Source organism: Pelophylax lessonae (assembly GCF_965119305.1).
Source record: "Pelophylax lessonae genome assembly, chromosome: 4".
NCBI classification, from domain to species: Eukaryota; Metazoa; Chordata; class Amphibia; order Anura; family Ranidae; genus Pelophylax; species Pelophylax lessonae.
Window position 1 is genome coordinate 524,263,180 of NC_138771.1, and position 17,906 is coordinate 524,281,085.

A 17,906-nucleotide genomic window follows, 5' to 3' on the forward strand; every position below is an offset into this window, starting at 1 on the left:
TTTTTAAAATTCAAGTCCGCGCTGCAGCCGTATATAGGCTGTAGCGCGGATGGGAACTGGTTAAACAGATTTTCTATAAACACATTTGTACAGTTATAGTCTGTGAAGGCCCAACAAACTCCTACTCTTTTGTAAGTACAAAATACCCTTGTTTCTGTGTGTCACGTATAATTTTCATGGGGAGCCATAATAATTGTACCTCTTCCATTTTTTTTTTTTTTTTTTTTTTTATTCTAAGTCTTTCAAATGCTGTGTGTCAGAAAAACATTGAACCCTCTGCAATCTTTGATGATGTGAAACGCTAATGCTCCAGGTTGATAGAGACCAAGTGTTCTGCAATTGGCTAGGATACTTGTGAGCAGTGTTTTTTTCTTCCTTTATTCATAAGAAGCAGAGACCTTTTTGTTCAGACTACAGTATTTGCCTTTAAAATTTATGAAACGTAGAAATTGCATGTTACTATTCTTTTGGGAAAAAGATATGCACTTTTAACCACCTCAATACTGGGCATTTAAACCCCCTTCCTTCCCAGACCAATTTTCAACTTTTAGCGCTGTTGCATTTTGAATGACAATCCGCGGTCATGCAACACTGTACCTAAACCAAATTTATGTCATTTTGTCCCCACAAATAGAGCTTTCTTTTGGTGGTATTTGATCACCGCCAGGTTTTTCCTTTTTTGGTGCACAAATAAAAAAAGACCGAAAAGTTTGAAAAAAAAAAAAAGTTTTTTTGTTTTAGGTTATAAAATTTTGTAAATAGATACGTTTTTTCCTGCACTGATGACGCCGCACTGACAGGCACTGATGGGGTGGCACTGATATGCAGCACTGATGGGCACTGATAGGTAGCACTGATATGCAGCGATATGTGGCACTGATATCACTGATATGCAGCATTGGTAGGCACTGATAGGCAGCGCTGATGGGCACTGATAGGCAGCACTGATGGGGACTGATCGGCGGCACTGATGGGCACTGATAGGCGGCACTGATAGGTGGCACTGATGGGCGGCACTGATCGGCACTGATGGGGGGCACTGATAGGCAGCACTGTTGGGCAATAATGGGCACTGGTGGGCGGCACTGATAGATGGCAATAACGGGCACTGGTGGGCAGCACTGATAGATGGCATTGGTGGGCAGCACTGATAGGGGGGCACCACTGGCAGGCTCTCTGAGCCCTGTTTGCCATCCCTGGTGGCCATGGTGGGCATCCCTGGTGGCCATGGTGGGCATCCCTGGTGGTCATGGGTGGGCATCCCTGGTGGCTCTAGTGGCACCCCCTCCCCCCAGGGCTGCACTGGTAATCAATCATCTGATTACCAGCACAGACCCCCCCTGTGATCAGAGAGTAATTAGAAATACTCACTGATCACCCCTGCTGCAGAATCGATCCTCTCCTCTTCTCCTCACTGAAGGGATCTGTCAGGAGTAGAAGAGATCGAAGCCGTTACAACGGCTGTATTGACATTACATGACGGCTGTGATTGGACACAGCCGTCATGTGATCAGGAGGGCCAATCACAGGGCCCTCCTGCCGATTCTTGTTGCTCTGTGTCCTAGGGACACAGGCACATCGAGATCGCGCCGCTGCGCGTGTCCGCGGCGGCGCGATCTCGCTCCTTCTGAAGGACGTTCCAGAACGTCCGATCAGAAGGACGAGACTCCCACCCGGCCGTATATGTACAATGGCCCGGGTGGGAGGTGGTTAATATTGAGCTTATATTACCATGTTGGGCTTAACAACTTTACCACCGGAGGATTTTGCTGTCTTACGTCCAGGCCACTTTTTGCGATTCGGCACTATGCGACTTTAACTGACAATTGCGCGGTCATGCAATGCCGTACCCAAACTAAATTTATGTCCTTTTTTTCCCCACAAACAGAGCTTTCTTTTGGTGGTATTTGATCACCTCTGCGCTTTTTATTTTTTGCGATATTAAAAAATGCGAAAATTTTGAAAAAATAACAATATTTTTCTAGTTTGACAGTTAAAAAATATCCAATATATTAAATTTTTGTCATATATTTATGCCAAAATGTATTTAGCTACATGTCTTTGACAAAAAAAATTGTCAATGAGCGTATTTTTAACCGCTTTAAGACCGGAAGATTTTACCCCCTTCCTGACCAGGCCATATTTTGCTATTCGGCACTGCGTTACTTTAACGGACAATTGCGCGGTCATGCGATGCTGTACCCAAATTAAATTTGTCCTTTTTTTCCCACAAATAGAGCTTTCGGTGGTATTTGATCACCTGTGCGATTTTTACTTTTTGCGCTAATATACAAGAAAAGAGCGACAATTTAAAAAAAAATAACTATTTTTCACATTTTTTTTATATGAAATTCCCCCCAAAAAAATATGTAAAAATCAAAATAAACTAGTAATGGCGGCGATCTGCGTTTTTTTTTTTTTTTTTTTTATCGGGACTGCGACATTGCGGCGGACAGATCGGACCCTTGACTGACATTTTTGACACTTTTGGAGGTACCAGTGACATTGCTACAGTAATCAGTGCTATAAATATGCACTGTTACTGTAAAAATGACACTGGCAGGGAAGGGGTTAATTTTTATTGGTGATCAAGGGGTTAATGTATGCCTGGTGCTTACTGACGTGTGGGGGGAGGGGACTGTGTGACACAGGGACAGATCGCAGGTTCAGCTATGCTGAATCCTGCAATCTGACCCTGCCTGTCACTTAGGAGATCCGCCCACTTTGTTTACACAAGCGGGCGGATCTCCACACTCAATCCCCGACGATCGGGGAAGAGCAGCAGTGATCACCGCCACTCCTCACCTGGCCCGACTCCCGCTGTAACTGAATAGAGCGGGAGCGAGCCTCCGGTGGTGCGCGCGCCGCCCACAAGGGGGGGGAGTCCAGCGACGTAGGTCTACGTCGCTGGACGGAATCTAACCACTTTGCCGCAGTAGCACCAATGTGAGCGGTCGGCAAGTGGTTAAAGAGGGACCAAAATAAGATAGCTAGTCAACCTTTGGTGAAGCCTGCCAACAGGGACTTAAAAGGCAAGCAGTACAAAGTTCCGTATGGGTTCTTAAAGCAGTAGTAAACCATTGCAAAAAAAAGCAAAACTTTCCACTATAAGACAAATGCATAATGTTCTAGCATACTAGCACGTTATGCAAGACTTCCCTTAATACGAAGCCTTCCAAAGGCACGTTGTCACTGCTGAGAGGGCTTCCGTGTTCTTTCCAGGTTAGTGGCATCCACCTACATGAGTGGCCGGGTCCAGGATGACATTACTCCCACGCATGTGCGGGGGAGCCCTTATTTACGGCACCAGCTCTGAAGGTCCGGCATTGTATGTGACGTCATTGGTTCAATGCGGGGTGAATATCTCCTAAACAGTGCAGGTTTAGGAGATATTCACTGTACCTACAGGTAAGCCTTATTATAGGTTTTCCTGTAAGTACAAGAAAAAAAACTAGGTTTACTCCCACTTTAAAGCAGAAGGCATTTACCTGTTGTTGTTTTCATTGCAAATCTTAAACATGAGGTTAATTCCTTTTTTCATTCTAGGAGGCAGAAATATGTTAGTGAACCAAAATAGGGCTTAATTATATTTTGTTTGTAGTTGTTTAAGATTAGCAGCTAATAGGCGGTTTGTAACATCCCTATCTTCAAAGCTGGATCAATACAAGCTGTTAAAAGAGGAGTCAAGAAAGAAAAATGCTGTACTGGGGCAGCAGCTGGAAAAGCTTCACTGGGAAGAGAGGGCTATAGAAGAGAAGATGGCGATTCAGCAAAGGAGGCAAAAAGAAATAGAGGTAATTATTTTGTAGGTTTAAAACCGATCAATCAAAACCAGTTCATCTGGATGTTTCTCTGTCTACATCTGTTTAATACCATGATTTAAAAAGATTACAATTTCAAAGAGATGTTTTACTTTGATTCCCGCAGATAAACAAAAAGTGTGTAGAGGAGCAGATTGAAGACTACAACAGGAGAGTGGGGAAATTAGAAGACTACATCAACACTTGCATGTATGTGCTACATATGAATAATGTTTACTTATCCTAAAAGGCCAGTAAACAAAATTACAAATAAGTAAACTGACACTGTTTCAAGCCCCCTTTGCTTGTGGCCTCAGCCAAGGGTGCTGGCCTGACTCACAAGCTTGTGTCTGCTCCCACACAGTAATCCAATAAAGGAGCCACAACTGAACACAGATGTCAGTGTTCAAAGGTCCATTTTTTTCCATTGGATGAAAGCAGCACTACCCCCTATACTCACACCTGGCACCCCACTGCTGCCATGCTAACACTACCCCCTGTAATCCTCCTCCTCAGCACACCTGGCACCCCATTGCAACCTTGCTAACAACCTACCCCCTGTCATCCTCCTCAGCACACCTGGCACCCCACTGCAACCTTCCTAATACACTACCCCGTCACCCTCATCACACCTGGCACCCCACTGCCACCTTGCTAACACACTACATCCTGTCATCCTTATCCTCATCACACCTGGCACCCCAGTGCAACCTTGCTAACAACCTACAGTGAAGAAAAACAGTATTTGATCCCTTGCTGATTTTGTATATTCGCCCACTGACAAAGTAACGATCAGTCTATAATTTTAATGGTAGGTTTATTTTAACAGTGAGAGACAGAATAACAGCAAAAATATCCAGAGAAACGCGTTTAAAAAAAAGTTATAAATTGATTTGCATTTTAATGAGTGAAATAAGTATTTGACCCCTTCACTAAATATGACTTAGTAATTGCTGGAGAGACCCTTGTTGGCAAGCACAGAGGTAAGACATTTCTTGTAGTTGGCCACCAGGTTTGCACACATCTCAGGAGGGATTTTGTCCCACTCCTCTTCGCAGATACTCTCCAAGTCATTAAGGTTTCGAGGCTGACGTTTGGCAACTCTAACCTTCAGCTCCCTCCACATATTTTCTATGAGATTAAGGTCTGGAGACTGGCTAGGCCACTCCAGGACCTTAATGTGCTTCTTCTTGAGCCACTCCTTTCATGCCTTGACCGTGTGTTTTGGGTCATTGTCATGCTGGAATACCCATCCATGACCCATTTTCAATGCCCTGGCTGAGGGAAGGAGGTTCTCACCCAAGATTTGACAGTACATGTCCTCTTACCAGAAAAGAACCCCCCAAAGCATAATGTTTCTACCTCCATGTTTGATGGTGGGGATAATGTTCTTTGGGTTATAGCAGCATTCCTCCTCCAAACACGGCGAGTTGAGTTGATGCCAAAGAGCTTGATTTTCGGTCTCATCTGACCACAACACTTTTCACCCTGTTCTTCTCTGAATCATTAGCTGTTCATTAGCAAACTTCAGACAGGCCTGAACATGTGCTTTCTTGAGCAGGGGGACCTTGCAGGCACTGCGGGATTTCAGTCCTTCAAGGCGTAGTGTGTTACCAATTGTTTTCTTGGTGACTATGGTCCCAGCTGCCTTGAGATCATTGACAAGATTCTACTGTGTAGTTCTGGGCTGATTCCTCACCATTCTCATGATCACTAAAACTCCACAAGGTGATATCCTGCATGGAGCCTCAGACCGAGGGACAGTTATTTTGTGTTTCTTCCATTTGCTAATAATTGCACCAACTGTTGTCACCCTCTCACCAAGATACTTCGCGATGGTCTTGTAGCTCATTCCAGCCCTTGTGTAGGTCTACAATCTTGTCCCCGACATCCTTGGAAAGTTATTTGGTCTTGGCCATGGTGGAGAGATTGGAATCTGATTACTTCTGTGGACAGGTGTCTTAATACAGGTAACAAGCTGAGATTAGGAGCACTTCCTTTAAGTGAGTGCTGTAATCTCAGCTAGTTACCTGTGTAGAAGACACCTTGGAGCCAGATATCTTGCTGATTGATAGGTGGGATCAAATATTTATTTCACTCAATAAAATGCTAATCAATTTATACATTTTTGAAATGCATTTGTCTGGATATTTTTGTTCTTCTGTCCCTCACTGGTAAAATAAACCTACCATTAAAATTATAGACTGATCATTTCTTTGTCAGTGGGCACATTTTTCAAAATCAGCAGGGGATCAAATACTTTTTTCCCTCACTGTACCCCATCATCCTCATCATACCTGGCACCCCACTGCTACCTTGCTAGCACCCTACCTCCTGTCATCCTTATCCTCATCACACCTGGCACCACTCTACAACCTTGCTAACACCCTACTCCCTGTCATCCTCATCCCCCCGTATACCCCTTTGCCAGCTTCCAAACACCTGCATTGACCTCAGCTTATTCCAATGTTGAAAGGACAAGGGTCTCTTCCCCACAAATGTCGTGGATAACATGGTCTGTGGATGGGAGCATATTGAAATACGGAACACTACTTTAACAATAAAGATGCCACCCCAGGTGAATGATTACATGTTACATAACCGACAACAGTAAAATCAGTCGGTATATGCAGTAGAGCATGCTTGTTATACCCCTTAGTGTGGAACTGAAGGGGTTAATCCTCTGCATTGTGTAAAAAGGCTGTTCGATCCTGTCTTCTCTGATCATCTCCTTCCTCCACAGACTCCAAAAAATAACTTAATATTTATATATAGTCTATAGAGTCGGGCTTCTCAGTTTGGTGTGTATTGGTAGAGAGTTTTTTTTTCTCGGAATGGTGCATGTGATCAGTATGGGGCCAATCAGCACTGTCCAGATATCTCCAGACAGAGGGTTAGGGGTCTTGAAGCCTGATAGGGAAATCCTGGGAGAAATTAAAACTTCTATATTTTTTCAGCACACACTGATGCAAGTCACATGATTGCTCTAACTGCTAAATACAGCTAATGAAAAAAGGTATTTGTCAGTTTATACCTACTAAAATAATTAAATTGCCATGTTATGTGTACTGTGGGAGACCAGATATATTGAATGCTGGTTCTGGGTTTAGTAAGACTTTAAGGGAATCCTTTGGAGACTCCCAATTCACCAGAACTAGTGTAGCCATAGGAAGATTTCTCCTCTATTACTTTTCTGGGGACAAACCAAAATTTGGGATTTTTTTGACTTTCAATGATAATGTTAAACAGGACAAATGGAGAGTGTGAATCTTTTTAACCACTTAAGCTTCGGAAGACTTTTACCCCCTTCATGACACCATTTAATTTGCTGTTCCGCACTGCGATACTTAAACTGGTAATTGCACATGAAATGTTGTATCCAAACAAAATTTATATATTTTTTCCACACAAACAGAGCTTTCTTTTGGTGGTATTTAATCACCACCGCCTTTTTCATTTTTTTGCGCTATAAATGAAATAAAGACGAACATTTTGAAAAAAAAAAAAAAACCCTAATTACTTTCTGCTGTGAAACATATCCAATAAAACAAAAATCAAACTTCATAAATTTTGGCCGAAATGTATAATGCTTTGTTTTTGATCAAATCCCAATAAGTATATATGTTATTGGTTTGCGTACAACTACAAACTATGGTATTTATTTTAATTTTTTTAAATTTTTCTTGTAGTACTAATGGCGGTGATCAGCAGCTTATAATGGGGCTGTGAGTGGGCAATCTGACACTAACTGACACTGACCTCACCAGTGATTCAGTGATAATACTATACACTGTCACTGTACTAATGGCACTGTCTGGAAGGAGTTAAAAATCTAGGTCAATCAAGGGGTTAAATGTGTGCCTAATTATGTGTATACTGCGTGCTGCTTTTACTAAAGAGCTTTCAGTTTCGGTTGAGAAACTAACAGATCACTCCCTCTGTACAGAGCTCTGATCAGCAGATCCCAGCTTTGAATCATTGGCTAGGACTTCAAACAGAAAGAGAGGGGAGAAGGTTAGGACTTTAACAGTTGTCATAAATAACCCAAATTGAAGGAAGCGAGTACTCAAATGATATATAAAAATCCAAAATGTTATTCATATCATGAAAACCATAAAAACATATCCGCAATGTATTAGGCTATCTAGCCTGCATTTCCCAACTGGTTGTGTTTTGCACTTTATATGTATTGAAACCTGTCTGAAATGGCCCAGTTACACATGATGTATAAATACATTTAGATCTTCATATATGGGACTAGGTGCAGGAACCAATGTGTCCTCACCAATATGTATCTTTCTGCGTTTTGCCGTATGGCTTCTTCGGGATTCTATTAATGCTGGGAAATGCATTACAATTACTATGATATATATTACAATACCAAACACACATATATCAAAATATCATTCAAAGAACATTCAAAACACATCAATATATGTTTCATCACTTTTGTATACTAATATAAAGTACTCACATCTATGGATAGAGTCAGAAACTCGGGCCAACCAGGACAAAGGGGGGGGGGGGGAAGGAGGCACATTATTCCAGCCACACAAAGCCACACAAAGGGACACATCAGGGTCACTACAACCTATTGGATAAAAACCATATGTAGAGTCTCAGTGAACTCCTAATTTAGAGCAGGATCACCCATAAATGAGCGTGGAGGATCAAAAAATGTTTATTATAAATATTAAAGAAACATTAATGACAAGGATATAAAAATAATAGAAAACTCACACAAGATGGGAGGAGTGTGCCCAACAGAACATCCCAGGGTTTGCAAGCTATATAAATTGTCTATTGGTAAAGCAGATTTCTTATTTCTCTTTTGTTCATTGACGGACATAGCTCCTGATCTTCCTAACCATTGGGTTATACTGCCCCCTACAGGAGTAGGACACTTGGCAGAAAAAAAGTCTGGCTACGCCTATGGGCAGTCCCATCGGGTACACTCCCTCTCCCTGCTATAGGTAGACAGTTTTTTTTTTTTTTTTTGCCAAGTCAGGAGTAAGGACCTAGTTCCTTGCTGGGATTTCTGGTCCTGGCAATTTTTTCTTTTTAGATAGAATCTTTTCTCCTGTTTTTTTTTTTTTTTTTTCCTGTGAGATCTACAATCAACTGCCGGAATGGGCGATGAGCTAGATAATCTAGAACAGGTGGTCACCCCAGTCTGGCCAGCGAGCGCACTCAGACCTCCACCGGACGGGGGCTGGCCTGCGAGTTTAAATGCCTCGTGAGATCGCATACGACCGGATCTTGGCCCGAATCACAGCGTTCCTCCTGGCTGACCGCTCTCCATTTAGATGGAGAGGAGGTTCTGTCTGGAGCTGTGCCTGTCTAGTTCCTGGTATGGTAAGTGACTGTCCTCCCCTCTCTCCCTGGAGGGTTTTAGGGTAGACGTGGACCCGTTGAACCCCTGGGTTCCCCTCCTTCCCATTAGGCACCCCCCCCCCCATCAGTCTGGTGGTCCCTGTGGGCCATATCGCCCCCCCCCCTTTCTTTACTGACGCTGGTGCTGTAGGGGGGGCCTGGTCCCACCACCTGAGGTGGGGGCAGGGTGCTGTGCGGGGGGGGGGGGGGTTGTGAGCCGCCAGCGTGTGGATGATCGGCTGTACCTGGTGGGGGGCTCCTGCCAGAGTCCCCCCTTCCTGCCTGTCCTGTTTTCTGAGGCCTAGGGGCCCCTCCCAATGCACGGTGGTCACGTTTATGCAGTCCGGCGGCCATTTTGCGGTGGTTTGTCATTGAAAATAGCGGCTGCTATGACAGTGGAGCCCTGTGGGCGTTGATTTTGGAGGTGGGACCCCTCCTCATCCCCTGGTGCTGACTCCTGGATTTTTTCACTTCCTGATCGCCGCACGCGGAGTGCAGATTATCCTTGTCTGGTGGGGTCCTCTCCCTCTCTAAGGATGATTTAGGTGCTCTGTTACTGGCGACCGAGTTGTGCTGCTGGGGAGCGGTGGGGTTTTTTTTTTTTTATACCTGTTCTGTTCTTGTGGGGTCCCCTATTGATGGAGTCTTTGGAGCACATTTTCCCACCTGATCCCCTCTCAGAGGCTGAGGGGCCTTTCAGGTCCCAACCATCCATCGATGCACTGACGGCGGTCCTGGAGTCCTTTTTTCTTTTTTCCCGCTTGAAGGTGGTTTTTGGGCAATGGGCTAGCAAAAAGCGCCCCCTCCCTTCCCCTGCCTCATCTGTCTGCACATATCCTGAATCTGATTTGGCTGCCGCAGACTTGGGTCACTCTGCTGGATCTGTGACCACACGCCCTGAGTTCTGAGATAGTGAGGATGATTCCTCCACAACCGTGCACATAAAGGCGCTGGTGGATGCACTGATTGTATCTGTGCGTGAGACCTTAAAAATGGAGGACGCAGCTGACGCTCCTCCTTAAGACAAGCTGTTAATGCAGACATCATACACCTTTCCTTGCCTGCAATTATTTACCATCTGGTAAGAGGCTGACATACTCTTTTTTTGGAGAGCTAGTTTGGTGGGTGTTCCTGTCTTTCCTGGCATTATTTTGGATCTGATAACCCATACGCCCTTGTGTTATCTCTATCTGGTAAGGGGCATATCCGATCACGGTGGAGGCTTCACTGCTCACATCATTTTGGATCTTGCACTTTTGGAGTTTTTCACATGCATGTCGGTTTGAACACAATTTTGGACATTTACTTTGCATTTATGGACTCACTTTTTTGACCAATAGATTTTTTGTCACTTTGTTTTCAAACCTGATTGATTATTTATTTGATTACCTCATTTGTGGAAAGGTTTGTCTTCCTATATTTATCGCCATTTTTGTTGATTTGTCAATATTTGTATACATTGGACATATTATTGAATAGTTTAGCGCACCTGATTCACATTTTTCACAGTATCCTTATTTTCTAAGGTTGCAGCTTTTCTGATTTTTCCAGCGCACTTTTTTTCCCTATCACAAACTCCAGAAACTGCAGGCTGCGATTAGTCTCCTGCTGTCCAGCAGACGGTCATCCCTCCGGACTTGCATGCGGGTGCTGGGCCTGATGTTGTCTACCTTCGGAGGTGTTCCTTTTTCACAGTTCCATACGAAGTCCCTGCAAGGGAAATTCTGGCCAAATCTGAGAAGACTCCGCAGTCTCTGGAAAATCAGATCCAGCGGAGCCGGGGAATGAAAGAGTCCCTGATATGGTGGCTTCGTTCTCCGGCGCTTTGGCTGGACAAATCCTTCCTCCCCTTGTATTGGACATTGATCACCACGGATGTCAGCCTGTTTTGCTGGGGAGGCGTCCTCTGCAAAAATTCTGCTCAGGGACTCTGGACACTGGAACAGTCCAGACTACTGATCAATGTCTTGGATCACACTGTGCCTGGAACATTGGACGGATCGTCTTCAGGGATGTCCAGTGCGCATTCAATCGGAAAATGCCATGGCTTATGTCAATCACCAGGGGGACACAAGAAGTGTCCTGGCGGCTCTGGAGGTAGCCAGCATTCTGAGGTGGGCAGAACAGTTTGTTCCAGCCCTCTCCCCTGTACACCTTCCTGGGGTGGAAAACTGGCAGGCGGATTATATCTGTCAGCAGGCATTGGACCAAGGGGAGTGGTCCCTTCATCTGGAGATGTTTCATTAGTTGTGTCTCTGGTGGGGTATTCCTGAGGTGGATCTGTTGGCGTCCCGGCTCAACAGAAAGGTTCAGATGTTTGTGGCTTGGTCATGTGATCCTCTGGCGGATGCCACAGATGCTGTGGTGGTCCCGTGGGGTCAGTATCGTCTGATTTAGGCCTTTGCTCCTCTCAAGCTTCTGCCAAGACTTAAACGCAGTATCGAGGCAGAAAGAATTCCGGTCATCTTAGTGGCCCCCGACTGACCTCGCTGTGCTTGGTACGCTGATCTGGTGTGGCTGGTCGCCGACATTCCTTGAAGCTTCCTCTCACGGAGGGTCTGCTGTCCCAAGGACCAATCTTCCATCCTGCTTTACAGTCGCTGGCTTTGACAGCTTGGCTGTTGAACACCAGGTGCTAAATGATGGAGGTTTGTCTGAGTCGGTGATTCCAACACTGTTAATAGCTAGGAAATCTACTTCTAGGAAGATCTACCATTGTACATGAAAGTCGTACATTTTGTGGTGTGAGTCTTGGGGTTCATCCTTGTTCTTTTTGATCTTGACCTTCCTTTAACGGGGGGGGGGGGTTTAAGTAGGAACTGGCTTTGAGTAATATCAAGGGCCAGGTGTCGGTCTTAGAGGTCTTCTTTCAACGGCCCTTGTCCACACACTCCCTGGTGCATACTTTTTCTTCAGGGAGTTTGGCATTTGACTCGTCCAGTGTGGTCTCCGTTACCGCCTTGGGACCTCAATTTTTTGCTCTTTCCACCAGAAGCCTCCCTTTGAGAATCTTCAGGATATTCCCTTGCTTACGCTGTCCCAGAAGGTGGCCTTTTTGGTGGATTTCACCTCTGTGCGCAGCGTCTGAATTGGTGGCGTTATCCTGTCGTTCACTTTACTTGGTGATTCACAGAGATATTCCTTCCAAAGGTTGTATTTGATTTTCATTTGAATGAAAACATTGTGTTTCCTTCCCTGTGTTCCAGGCCAAAACATCCGAAGGAAATTGCTTTACATGCCTTGGATGTAGTCCGGGCAGTTAGGGTGTACCTGGCAGCTACTGAGTTTTTTAGGAAATCAGACTCACTATTTGTGCTCATGGATGGGCCTTTGAACGGGTTGTCCGCTTCCTCTGCGACCATTTCCAGATGGATCAGACAGATGGTAGTTCAGGCCTATTCCATCAAGGGTCAGGCTCCTCCTTTCCCTGTGAAGGCACATTCTACTCGGGCCTTCCGTCATCAGGCGTCAGTGACCCAGGTTTGCAAGGCGACCACCTGGTCGTCGGTGCACACTTTCACAAAGTTCTATAAAGTGGATTTGTTGGTATCTGCATATTCTTCCTTTGGCCGCAGTTTTGCAGGCTGCTGTTTAGAAGACCTTGTCCTCTTTGATGGCGTATTGTTCTTTTCAGGTGGGCTCCAGTTGTTTTGGTTGAGCTTCTGTTTACCTGGTTGGCTATAGTTTAGCCTTGGGAATTTTTTTCGCTGATCACACCCCTCATGTTTAACACTGCTTTGGGGCCTCCCAGTGGTTAAGAAGATCAGGAGCTGTGTCCATCAATGAACGAAAGAGAAAATAGGATTTTTGACTTACCGTAAAATCCATTTCTCTATCGCTCATTGACAGACGTAGTCTTCTTGATTCTCAAGAGCTGGGTTATGTTGTCTCCGCAGGAGTAGGACTAGGCAGAATGACAAAACGTTCTGGCTCCACCCTAGGGGGCAGTCCCTGAGGGTATATCCTCCCTCTCTCTGCTACAGGGAATCAGTTTTTTTCTGTCTAGTCAGGAGTAAGGACCTAAGCTCCTTGCTGGGATCTTTTGGTCCTGGCAAGACTTTTTTTCTTTAAGAAAAAGACATTTTTTAGGTAGTTTTCTCCAGTGTTTTTTTTTTCCTGTGAGATCTTCAAGCAAAAATGCCGGACTGGGCGACACTTGTGGTCACCCCAGCCGGCCTACGAGCGCGTGCAGACCAGGCATTGCGCTTGGTCGGCCGCGACATATTCAAGTAAGTATGCGGGGCCGGGCGACGGGCTGGATGTGAGATCCAGTGGTCACCCCGGTTTCTGCCTAAAAGGCGCGTGCAGACCAGTGCGCTGAGTCGGCCGCGACGGAGTCCCAGTAAAGGGACTGACTTTGCGAGTTAAAGCTCGCTTGGACGCCAGGACCAGAGAGTCGAGGCGTCCACAAACCCCCACCCCGGTGGAGAGGGTATTATGAAGAGAGGGTGCCTGTCGGTTCGGTATGGTGAGTAAAACGTTCCCTTTTTTTCCTCATTTATGAGGCAGTATATATTATGGGCCCCTCCATATATGGTCAGTATATATCTGACACTTACAAGTCCCCCTTGTAATACAGCATGTGTTTGTGGGAAGTGGACTTGGTTCAAGAGCTAACACTCTACCCAGCAGACTGTAACATTACAGCAGACATAGGAGGTATAATCCTACCTTATGTGCAGTGTATCTCTGTAGATCCATATGTCACCTCTCAGGTAGAGGAGAACCAGAGTGCAGGTGGATGTGCTGGGAAGACGATATCGGCGGTCCGCCGCCATTTTGCCGTAGACCGAATACATATATGTCCTCAGGTCACGTCGGCCGCCATGTTTTTGGAGTCTTATGTCTCTTCTATGGGGGCGGCCATGTTTTGTGAGCCCAGCTTCCTCGTGGAGGGCTGGGAACGCCGGAAGGCGTACACAGGGGGCGGAGCCACGCCTTCTGCCCGGGAAAAAGCAAACAGCTCCTTCCAGTCTGTGTAAGACAGACGCTGGCTGCAGTTTGTTGGAAACTGCACTGCATCGGTTGGTGAGCCTTGGGGGTCCCTCTCTCTCTCTCTGGGATCGAGAAGCAGGTACTCTGAGGGGCGCTATTGCGCTAGGGGGAGACACACAAAAAAAAAAAAAAAAAAAAAGTTTTTTTGTTTATTGCTGGCAAAGTGTCCTGTATTAACATGGACCCTGCCACTCATGTATCTCCTCCGGATCCCCTCGAGGGGTCTGCGGGATCCTCCAGCACCCCATTGACAATTGAATCTTTGTCAGCTATTATGGAAACTTTTGTGTCCCGGGTGGAAGTGGCTTGTCAGGGACAGGGCGCAAGAAAGCGACCCCCGCCTAACCCCTTATTATCTGAAACCTCGGATTCAGACTCTGAGCCTATTTCTGCAGTTGCAGGTACTTCATCTGGTATTGGTGTCTCGGGTCCTGTCTCTTCAGACAGTGAGGAGGATGTTTCGGCATCTGCCATAGCCCGAGAGGAAGCGTTGGTAAACGCACTCATTGTATCTGTTCAAGAGACTTTAAGGTTACAGGGTATTCCATCAGAAATAGCTGAAACTGAGATCCCTTTTGGGACTAAAAAGCGCATCAAAGTGGCAAAGGTTTTTCCATTGCCCAAATGTTTTGGCAATCCAATCGATGAAGAATGGCGTCTGCCAAAACGCACTTTTAATATTTCCAAACGCATTGACAGGCGTTATCCGTTTGAGGAAACCCTTATTAAGAAATGGACAGAACCACCTGTGGTGGATTCACCTATTGCTAGATTGAATAAAGCCACGGTTATTCCTTTAGAAGACGCTCCGTCTTTTAAAGATCCAGTGGATCGCAAGATAGAAGCTATGTCTCGCACCATGTTTTCCTTGATTGGATCAGCTTTCAGGCCAATAATTGCTATTGGTCTGGTTTCGCAGGCTGTAACTGAATGGACCAAGTGGTTACGCCGGGACTTAGAAGAAGTCCCTCAGGCGGTATCAGATTTGTTGGAACAAATGATACAGGGGTTACAGTTTGTATGTGATGCGGCGTTAGACGCCACTCCATTAATGGCGCGAGCATCAGTCTCAGCAGTGGTTCTCAGGCGTACACTGTGGCTAAAAGGTTGGATAGCCGACCAAGGTTCCAAAAAAGCATTGGCTAATATCCCCTTTTCAGGAGAGCGTCTATTTGGAGCCAACTTAGATGAGATCATTAAGGATCTCACCGATGGAAAAAGCACCTTTTTACCGCAAAATTTTAAAGGTAAAGGAACTCGTTAAAGACGAGGGCCTTCTTTTTCTGCTCACAAGAGGTTTTTTCGTCCAGCGGGTGAAAAAACTAAGTCCTCCAAAGCTCCTGCAGGAGGCGTCAGGGGTCGGTGGTCGGGCAAGCAAAAGCCCGCCCCCTCCAGACCCGAAGATAAACCATCCAAAGCCTGAAGGTGCGCCCCCACCCATAACTGGGGTGGGGGGACGTCTTTGCCGGTTCCCGGATCCATGGCTTTCCAGAATCCCGGACAAATGGGTTTGCGAAGTCATAAGGTCAGGGTACAAGATCGAGTTTCGATCTCTCCCACCGGCGCGATTCTTCCCTTCCAATATCCGTCTATCCGCAGATCGTTTAGAAGATCTGCGGAGAGCAGTCACAGATTTACTACAACAAGGAGTGGTAGTCCACGTTCCTTGGACAGAACGGTTTCAAGGGTTTTATTCAAACCTGTTTACAATACCCAGGAAAGAGGGCAAAGTGCGTCCAATTCTGGACTTAAGAGCACTCAATTCTTTCGTCAACATAAGAAGATTCAGAATGGAGTCCATTCGCACGGTAGCAGCCTTCCTGCATCCAGGGGATGTCCTAGCGTCCATAGACATCAAGGACGCCTATCTTCACATTCCCATTTTCGCAGGACATCAGCGTTTTCTACGCTTTTCCGTAGAGGAGAACCACTATCAGTTTGTGGCGTTACCTTTCGGTCTCGCCACGGCTCCGCGGGTCTTCACAAAGGTGTTGGCCCCAATGTTGGCACTTCTGCGCCAAAGAGGTATATCGATTCTAGGTTACCTAGACGATCTTCTGCTTCATGCAGAATCTCCTCAGACCTTGCTACAAAACATAGAAATTACTATGATTTCTTTACAGGAATTCGGGTGGCTGGTGAACCAGCAAAAGTCATTTCTGGTTCCCACCCAGAGGCTCGAATATCTGGGTCTAATTCTAGACACAGTCAGGACGAGAGTTTTCCTTCCGGTAGGGAAACTTCGAAAGATTCAATCAGCAGTCCAGTTGTTACTGTCCAACAGCTGGTCTTCCCTTCGGACGTGCATGAGGGTTCTGGGGTTGATGGTGGCTTCATTCGAAGCAGTCCCATTTGCCCAGTCCCATACCCGAATTCTTCAGCAAGAGATTCTTCTCAGATGGAATCGGAATCCGGAATCCCTGGACAATCAGATACGATTGAGCAAACAGACCAGAGAGTCTCTGGTTTGGTGGCTTCGGTCTCCAATGCTCAGCCAGGGAAAGTCATTTCTGCCAATATATTGGACGATAGTGACCACGGATGCCAGTCTATCCGGATGGGGAGGAATTCTTGGTCAGTTATCTGTCCAGGGACCTTGGTCCCCGGAAGAATCCAGATTACCGATAAATGTATTGGAACTGAGAGCGATCAGACTTTGTCTGATTCACTGGACCGAGCAGCTCCAGGGCAGCCCGGTTCGGATCCAGTCGGACAATGCCACGGCCGTGGCTTATGTCAATCATCAGGGGGGCACCAAGAGTGTCCGAGCGGCCAAAGAAGTGGCTTGCATTCTTCGCTGGGCGGAACGATTTGTTCCAGCAATCTCTGCGGTGTTCATTCCGGGGGTGGAGAATTGGCAGGCAGATTATCTCAGCCGTCAGACCCTGGATCAGGGGGAATGGTCCCTCCATCCAGACGTTTTCCACCAGTTGTGCCTACGGTGGGGCACACCGGATGTGGATCTGTTGGCATCACGATTCAACAGGAAAGTTCAGAGATTCGTGGCTCGCTCCCGCGATCCTCTAGCAGAAACCGCAGACGCACTGATCGCCCCGTGGGGGCAATACCAGCTAATATATGCCTTCCCTCCTCTCGCGTTACTGCCAAGACTTCTTCGCAGGGTAGAGGAGGAAGGAATCCCAGTAATCCTGGTAGCTCCGGACTGGCCTCGTCGAGCTTGGTACGCCGACATGGTCAGACTGGTGGCGGACGTCCCATGGAGACTTCCTCTCAGGGAGGATCTACTGTCTCAGGGACCGATCTTCCATCCTGCTTTACGATCGCTGGCTTTAACGGCCTGGCTATTGAGACCCAGGTGCTGAAGGACAAAGGTTTGTCAGCTTCAGTTATTCCTACTCTAGTTGAAGCAAGGAAAGCGACTTCCAGAGAGATTTATCATCGCACATGGAAGTCCTACATTGCATGGTGTGAACCTTTAGGGTTCCGTCCTCGGTCTTATTCGATTAGTCGAATATTGGCTTTTCTGCAACAAGGGGTTGAGCAGAAACTGGCCTTGAGTACTATCAAGGGTCAGGTCTCAGCATTAGCCATCTTCTTTCAGAAGCCTTTGGCTACTCATTCCTTGGTGCGGAATTTCATCCAGGGGGTGCGACATCTGGCTCCGCCAGTGCACGCGCCGTTACCCCCCTGGGATCTTAATTTAGTGTTGTCGGTTCTTCAGAAACCTCCCTTTGAAGATATTAGGGAGATTCCTCTACCCACGTTGTCCCAGAAGGT

General features: G+C 46.3%; 1 protein-coding gene across 1 annotated transcript in view; it reads left to right on the top strand.

Moving 5' to 3' along the window:
• Nucleotides 1-17,906, top strand: part of SMC1B (structural maintenance of chromosomes 1B) — a 512,286-nt gene that overhangs the window by 199,222 nt on the left and 295,158 nt on the right. The window contains exons 7-8 of the mRNA XM_082255760.1: nt 3,654-3,794; nt 3,928-4,010. Coding sequence (XP_082111886.1) covers nt 3,654-3,794; nt 3,928-4,010 — 224 coding nt within the window. The remainder of the gene's footprint in view (nt 1-3,653; nt 3,795-3,927; nt 4,011-17,906) is intronic.